The sequence below is a fragment of the Microcaecilia unicolor genome, chromosome 3, assembly GCF_901765095.1.
Source record: "Microcaecilia unicolor chromosome 3, aMicUni1.1, whole genome shotgun sequence".
NCBI classification, from domain to species: domain Eukaryota; kingdom Metazoa; phylum Chordata; class Amphibia; order Gymnophiona; family Siphonopidae; genus Microcaecilia; species Microcaecilia unicolor.
This window is the reverse complement of record NC_044033.1, coordinates 254,717,733-254,726,422: the sequence shown is the minus strand read 5'-3', so window position 1 is coordinate 254,726,422 and position 8,690 is coordinate 254,717,733. Positions and strand designations below refer to the sequence as shown.

Below are 8,690 nucleotides of genomic sequence, written 5' to 3'. Positions count from 1 at the left end.
GTAGATGACGGCAGAAAAAGACCTGCACGGTCCATCTAGTCTGCCCACGATAAACTCATATGTGTAAACCTTACCTTGATTTGTACCTGTCTTTTTCAGGGCACAGACCGTATAAGTCTGTCCAGCAGTATTTCCTGCCTCCCAACCACCAGTCCCGCCTCCCATCACCGGCTCTGGCACAGACCCCGTATAAGTCTGCCCTCCCCTATCCTAGCCTCTCAACCACCAACCCCCAGGTGAAGAGCTGCTAGTTTTGGAGCAGAACCAGGCTCCCGCTGCCACCCCAGAGAAAAGGGTGTACTAGAGTGGTGGGAGATGGGGGTTCAGAGAGGAAGGGCAATGTTTTAAAAAAATTAGTAATCCTGTTCCCCAAAATACAAATCAAAGTGGTGTACTACTTCTGTCTTTGCCTCTGAGACAGGAGTAACCTTCTGGAGGTCTCCTGGAGGGTGGACCCTTGCCCCCCAGACAGAACCCCAGGCAAGAAAAACTCTGGCTACCAAGTAAGTATTAGACATAATAAACATTTATTTAAATAGTCAAAGAAGACAATCAGTAATTATTGAAATATTAACAAATAAAATCCCAATAGAATATAATATATAGCAAATTAAAACAGAGTTTTCCCTTGGAGCTGTCAATATGTCCACCTGCTAGTGTAGGCACATTGAGGCTCACTATCCTCAGTTCTGTTTCCTCTTAAATACTTTTTTTCTTCCTTTCTTCATTATCTTAATTATAATTACCCTTCCTACCTAATGAATATGCATCTCTCCAGAACATTCTATTTCCTTTTATGGTGAATCCTGTTCCAGCACTTTCTAAAATCTTCCAACTTCCATAATTTATTCCCTAATTGCATGGACAGTTTAAAGCCTGTCATATAAAGCATAAGTCTTCATTAGATAATGGTTAAAGTCACCATTATAGTGTCTACACCCTCTTGCTGGAATTACAATTTCACCCACACCCACTTACTTCTCCTTGTGATTGTTTATTGAGATACTGCAGGTGTCCTTAGTCATAGGAGTTTCAATGCACTGAGGTCTGGGTGTGGCGTGTCCCTTGGGCCTCCGTTCTCCCAACTTCTCAATGGGAGCCTCTGAGAGGCAGAGCTGGTCCAACCATGAGGCAAAATAGGTCTTCACCTAGGGCAGCAGCTTTCTGGAGACAGCAAAGAGCAGCTGCGGTCAAAGCAAAATGATAGATCCAGCCAGCTACACCAATTCCGTGAACCATCGGTGTGTGCTCTTACATGCAGGTGGGTGGCCAGTTTTCAAGCAGCCTATTTGTCTTTAAGTGGCTTTTGGAAACTGCCCTCCGCAGGGGCAATTCTGTAACTTGGTGCTTTGATGCCATGTGCTGAGCATCAATTCTATAACAGCATCACTGCACCTACATGTGGGCAAGCCCATACACGCCAGGTCTATGGCTGTCTTGTTGGCATGCCTCAGTGCATCAGGCTATGTGCGCAATGTAGAGTATTCTAGAAGGGTTGCCTATGCTCTGTCCACACTTACCCTCCCTGGCAATTAAAGCGCTAGAGCACGTAAGCGCTCCATAACAGACTAGTGGGTAATGCCCTTGTGCAAATTAAGGCACCCGTAATTGCCTTGCCCAATTATAGAGCAGCCCTGAGCATGTCTGTTTTTAAAGTCAATATTTGAACGCATGATGTCCAAATTGATGATGTTATAGGGTTGTTCTGGTAATGTTGGTGTTGGGCTGATCCTGCTTCTTGAGTTTAATAGAAAAAAAATGTAAGGCACATAAAGACAATATGGCCTATACAGTCTGCCCATCCATGCCAACTGCTGTCCTTATCGCTCCCTTACAGACCCTATGTACTTGTCCCCCAAAGTTCTCTTGAATTCAGATAAGAACAAAGAACAGCTATACTGGGTCAGACTAATGGTCCATTGAGCCCAGTATCCTGTCTCTAACAGTGGCCAATCCAGGCCACAAGTACCCGGCAGAATCCCAACTAGTACCAAATGAGAATGGGAGCAGACGCAACGTGGCAACAGACCCAATTAAACAGAACAAAACATGTCCAATATCAACTTATAACCTTTTTTTGAAATTATCTTTTTGATCTTTTATTGTTATTGCACTCTATTGAAATGGCATTAAGAACATAAGAACAGCCATACTAGGTCAGACCAGGTCCATCAAGCCCAGTATCCTGATTCCAGCTGTGGCCAATCCAGGTCACAAGTACCTGACAGAATCCCAAATAGTAGCACCATTCTATGTAACCAATCCCAGGGCAACCAGTGGTTTCCCCCATGTCCATCTCAATAACAGACTATTGACTTTTCATCCAGGAACTTGTCCAAACCTTTTTTAAACTCAGATACACTAACCATGTTACCACATCCTCTGTCATCAAGTTCCAGAGCTTAATTATTCTTTGAGTGAAAAAATATTTCCTCCTATTTGTTTTAAAAGTATTTCCATGTAGTTTCAGAGTGTCCCCCTGGTCTCTACTTTTTGAAAGAGTGAAAAATCAATTCATTTCTACTCACTCTACACCACTCAGGATTTTGTAAGCCTCAATCATATCCCCCCTCAGCTTTCTCTTTTCCAAACTGAAGAGCCCTAACCTCTTTACCCTTTCCTCTTGCACAAAAGTTCTTCACCCACTAAACTGTATCATTCCCTTGGGTTTTTGCAGCCCAAAAAATTACCCAGATGTTGGGGTGGGAGGAAGGGGGTTGGTGTTAGGATCATGAAAGTTTTTTGAGAGAGGACACAAGGCTACGTTTTTTTCTAGGGTACAGTGGCAGGTTTCATACACTTTGGGCTCAGGCCCACCCCGAATTGGCATACCCTTGCTGTGGCTGGCGGGGATCCTCAAGCCACCAGCTGAAGATCCATCAACCCACAACAGCTACTGGCAGTGTCCCCGTGCCAACGCTGGCCCCACATGCTCAGATTTCGTGCATGTGTAGTGGGCTAGTGGTGGCGGTGGCCCAGGAACATTGCTGCTGTTGAGGCTAGAAGGAGTTCTGGCTTCCAGAGGAGAAGGTCTTCAGCTGGAGGGTTCTGGGGATCCCCCAGCTCAGATATTTCTATTTTAAGTTTGGGAAGCACCAAAAGGGGTGGGAAGAGGGTGGAGGGCAGGGGCTGACAGAAAAATGTAAGCCCACCCACTTTGGGTCCCATTTTCACTCCAGTAAACCAACAGACATGTCAGGGCCTTGTGGCTATTCTGTACGATGTGTGGAGAGACGGAGGATCCTCATGTACCAAGGAAACGTGGCAGAAAGATGCAGAAATGATTCCAGGTGTTTTAGGTACTACTGGCCTGATTAAAAACAATTTCCATGCACATCCAAGCAGTACCACTGAATATCTTTACAGGCTGCCGTGGCTCTATCTGAGTAGCACCACTGAATATCTTTACAGACTGCCGTGGCTCTATCTGAGTAGCACCACTGAATATCTTTACAGACTGCCGTGGCTCTATCTCAGCAGTACCACTGAATATCTTTACAGACTGCCATGGCTCTATCTGAGTAGCACCACTGAATATCTTTGTAGACTGCTGTGGCTCTATCCAGATAGTTCCACTGAATATCTTTACAGACCACTGTGCCTGCACCCAGATAGGACATATCTTTACAGAGTGTCACAGCTCTATACAGATACTACCACTGAATATCTTTACAGACCAACGTGGCTCTATCTGAATAGTACCATTGACTATCATTATAGACTAGCGTGGCACGATTTGGATGGTGCCAAGGCGGTCTGAGAGCAGAGTCAGCAGTACTACTCTAATACCTATCTGGATAACTTAAGCGAGCAAAAAAAGCTGTCCTCGTGGATCCAGATAAGCTGTCACCTGGAAAGCACCAGGCACTCACTGCACTATCTGGATCTTCAGCGGCAGCCACCGTTTTAAAATAACGCTGACCACCATGGGCTGGAAGTCAAAGACCAAGCCTTCAGACTGTGGGTGGTGGAAACCATTTTGAGTACAGAAAAATAAAACTGGTTTGGAAAATAAAAAAACAAAAAACAAAATGTCATTCTAACGTGTGGCGATACCCTGATCAACAACTTTCTCTACAGGGGGAGCTATTCCAGCAGTTGGTTATGGAACCCACGCAGGATGGGGTCATACTGGACTTTAGTGATTACTAATGGGGAGAGTATCTGGAGTGAAGAGAGCTTAGGAAGAGTCCATAGGATCTCTAACGGAGTGATAAGGAGAATAGATAGCATGGATGGGCAGACTGGATAGGCCATATGGTCTTTATCTCCCTACATTTTTTAAATGTTTCTAACATCCTCTCAATAGCACTTGAAGAGCAGAAAGATGCATGTGGGAAAAAAGAACCTGAATCATAGCTACGTCATGCAAGGTTCCACGTTAGGAGTTACGGACCAAGAAAGGGATCTGGGTGTCGTCGTCGATAATACACTGAAACCTTCTGCTCAGTGTGCTGCTGCGGCTAGAAAAGCGAATAGAATGTTGGGTATTATTAGGAAAAGTATGGAAAACAGGTGTGAGGATGTTATAATGCCGTTGTATCGCTCCATGGTGCAACCACACCTTGAATACTGTGTTCAATTCTGGTCGCCGCATCTCAAGAAAGATATACTGTAGTAGAATTGGAAAAGGTGAAGCGAAGGGCGACTAAAATGATAGCGGGGATGGGACGACTTCCCTATGAAGAAAGACTAAGGGAGCTAGGGCTTTTCAGCTTGGAGAAGAGACGGCTGAGGGGAGACATGATAAAGGTATATAAAATATTGAGTGGAGTGGAACAGGTGGATGTGAAGCGTCTGTTCACGCTTTCCAAAAATACTAGGACTAGGGGGCATGCGATGAAACTACAGTGTAGTAAATTTAAAACAAATCGGAGAAATATTTCTTCACCCAACGCATAATTAAACTCTGGCATTCATTGCCAGAGAACGTGGTGAAGGCGGTTAGCTTAGCAGAGTTTAAAAAGGGGTTAGACTGTTTCTTAAAGGACAAGTCCATAAACCACTACTAAATGGACTTGGGAAAAATCCATATTCCATGAATAACATGTATAGAATGTTTGTACGTTGGGAAGCTTGCCAGGTGCCCTTGGCCTGGATTGGCCGCTGTCGTGGATAGGATGCTGGGCTCGACGGACCTTTGGTCTTTTCCCAGTGTGGCACTACTTATGTACTTATATAACTAACAAAAGCAGGAATGGTGTGATGGACTTCATGGATCACGTGATGGACCTCATGGGGCTACGTTCCACTGATTTGAGACATTATTACTGGACGGCAGTACTCTACCCAATAATAAGTTATCGAAGGCCTTTTACAAGGGCCACGTTTCACATTAAAAAGAGTAAGACCATTCTTCCCAAGAACCGTCTTCCGTAATCTGGTACAATCATTAGTGCTCAGTCATCTAGATTACTGCAACTCACTCTACGCAGGCTGCAAAGAGCAAATACTCAAAAAGCTCCAAACAGCCCAGAACACGGCAGCCAGACTCATATTTGGAAAACCAAACTACGAAAGTGCAAAATCCCTACGAGAGAAGCTACACTGGCTCCCACTCAAAGAACGCATCACGTTTAAAGTATGTACCCTAGTTCATAAAATCATCCATGGTGATGCCCCAGCCTACATGTCAGACCTAATAGACCTACCACCCAGGAATGCTAAAAAATCATCTCACACATTCCTTAATCTCCATTTCCCAAACTGTAAAGGTCTAAAATACAAATTAATGCATGCATCAACCTTTTCCTATATGAGCACGCAATTCTGGAATGCATTGCCACGCAACCTAAAAGCGATCTATGAACTGACCAACTTCTGAAAACAACTGAAGACCCATCTCTTTGACAAGATATACCACAGAGATCAACACATGTGAAACTCCCCACATATATCCAGAAATGTTTAATAATGTATTCTGCTATATTACTATCATGTATTCTATTACCATGCAACCCAAAATCCTTCTATAAAACCAAATATCTATTCTCCTTTTACTTCCATTATCCATAATGTATTGTAAGCCACATTGAGCCTGCAAAGAAGTGGGAAAGTGTGGGATACAAATGCAATAAAATAAATAAATAAATAAAAATAGCAGGCTTCAGGAGAGCCAGGACAGGACGGGGCCTCCCCTACGGCGAAAGGACCTCATTAATAGAGAGTTACACTCTCGGCAGGGACATAAATTAGCAGTACTATTTACAAAATGAAGGATAATGTCGGCGGTTTTGTCAGAGGTGTTTATCTATCTTGTCTAGCCCCCCAACATTGGAATGATCTTCCAGCTGGGATTAGGGGAGAATTGGATGGGAAAAAGTTTAATACTCTGATAACAACTTTCCTTTTTGAGCAGGGGGTGTCCAGATAGTGCTGTTAAGACGACATGTTTATATGTGTTTGATTGGATTTTGTTGATGTAATAAGTTAATATGGGTTTGGAATCAAATCAAATACTAACTTGTTTATCGCTAGTATCCCCACTGTACAAAATAGATGATGAAGTACAAAATGAGTTCAAATTACAAACATAACAACAACAACAAAAAATCCAAGTAGTCATTAACATTTTTAGGAAATAAAAAGATTTTCACCTTCTTCCTAAAAGTAGCATCGCTCTATTCGGTCCTAGTTTACGAAAGAAGAGAATTGCACAATGATACTCCCAACACTGACTTTTTTTTCAAAAACCCGGCACTTTTATAAAAAGGTGGGCATAAGATCAATCGATCTCGAAGACATAGGGAACATCCAATGATGAGTGAAGTCAATTTAATCGATAATTCTGAAGTGGACCCGTGTAAAAATTGAAAAAAAAATTAAACAAACTGCTTTAAGCTTAATTCTCTCATTAACAGAGATCCAATGTCATCTGCCAACGTATTTTGTAATACTGCGATATCTGTTAAGTTAAAAAAAATTGTCTTACCGCTGTGTTCCATATCAGCTGCAATTTTTTTTTAACACTGTTAGAAAACAAGCCCAAAACAGGACATCACAATAGTCTAACCCCCCCCCCCCCTTTTACAAAGCCGCGCAGTAATGCCGACACGGTCCGTTCACTTTGAAAGGGTTGTATCGGTATTATAGCGCCGGCAACTGGTAGCATGGCTTTGTAAAAGGGGTGTAAAGAACGTAGTATCAGCATTTGAACTAATGTCTTTTCTTGAAGCAGGCTTTCTTATCAATTACTGGCTTTCTTGAATGTAATGTTAAATTATTGATCTTGATTATTATGTGAACCACTCTGTACTGTTTAGTTTATTTATTTGTTGCATTTGTACCCCACATTTTCCCACCTATTTGCAGGCTCAATGTGGCTTACACAGTACCGTAAGGCGTTTGCCAAATCCGGTCGAAAACAGATACAAGGTTATGTTGTGTTTGAATAAGGTAGATGTATTCAAAGCTCCAATTAGGGTCGAAAGAAGGGAGGTTGTATATTGTCCAGTACGGTTTGGTTTAGTTGTGTGGCCGGATGTGGGGATTTACGTTGGATCTGTAGTGTAGGCCGTTTTGAAGAGGTTGGTTTTTAGTGATTTTCTGAAGTTTAGGTGGTCGTGGATTGTTTTCACAGCTTTGGGAGTGCGTTCCATATTTGTGCGCTTAAATAGGAGAAACTTGATACATAGGTTGTTTTGTATTTCAGTCCTTTGCAAGTTGGATAGTGAAGGTTTAGGTATGTACGAGATGATCTGGATCTGTTTCTGGTTGGTAGGTCTATGAGGTCTGTCATGTATCCTGGGACTACACTGTAGATAATTTTGTGGACAAGGGTGCAGATCTTGAAGGTGATCCTTTCTTTGATTGGAAGCCAGTGTAGCTTTTCTTGGAGGGGTTTGGCACTTTCGAAACGTTTAAGCAGTATATTAAACTTAATAAACAGAAACATTCTGAGCCACAAGTTTCCTGCTCATTTTTGGAACTTGCTTTTATGATGAATCTTCCGAAACCAGCCCAGTAATCAGAAATTTAACTGGGGGGAGGGGGGATACAAATGAACGCTAACCTTGAGAGAATTAAATACAGTCCAGGCAGCCAGTGTCAGAAGTGCTGTCAGGGGGGGACTTTTTATTGAAAACTAGTAAAGCATCCTCATTTTTCCAGAAAGAAAACAACAGTACTCCAAAGCCTATTTCTCACATTGGAGCTGCTCTCTCTGCTGCCTCTTATGGGATAAGAGTGCAGCAGCACCCCACTCCCCTATAATCATCTCTCCTGCCTCCCTCAACCACTGCCCTCACTGCCCTCTAAGCAAGTCTCGCAGCCGCAGCTCACAGCCTCCTGCATGCTCAGCTGGACGCTGGTGCCATCTAAGCATGCGACCTCAAAGTCGGCAGAGCGGGTGGCCGTGGCTGCGCAGCAGCGACATCGTGGCACAAGCTGCCAGAGGGTGTTGTGCTGAGAGGTGGAATGGCAATACCCATCGCAGACAGCAACTTTCACCTGAAAAAAAAAAGAGAGAAGGGGGAAGGGAGTCAGTGGTGGGGAAAATGAGGGGGTGCGCCGCTTGCAGGGGGACAGTGGAGGTGCCTGTGGGGATTTGAAGATATAATGGGCCATCTTACCCACAGGATCTCTCCAGTTTTAGGGTCTTACTGATCAGAATTTATTGCCAAATGATGGCTAGAGAGTGACTAATCTTAAGGGTAAAGTTTCCCAGGAGCGTGACACCACATTAAAAGCGC

At 43.5% G+C, this 8,690-nt stretch overlaps 1 protein-coding gene across 1 annotated transcript in view; it reads right to left on the bottom strand.

The window, feature by feature from the left end:
- Positions 1–8,229: 8,229 nt before the first annotated feature.
- LOC115464607 (otogelin-like protein) overlaps positions 8,230–8,690 on the bottom strand; it is a 55,313-nt gene continuing 54,852 nt past the window's right edge. Inside the window, exon 37 of the mRNA XM_030194966.1 lies at positions 8,230–8,448. Within this exon, the coding sequence (XP_030050826.1) occupies positions 8,230–8,448 (219 nt within the window). The remainder of the gene's footprint in view (positions 8,449–8,690) is intronic.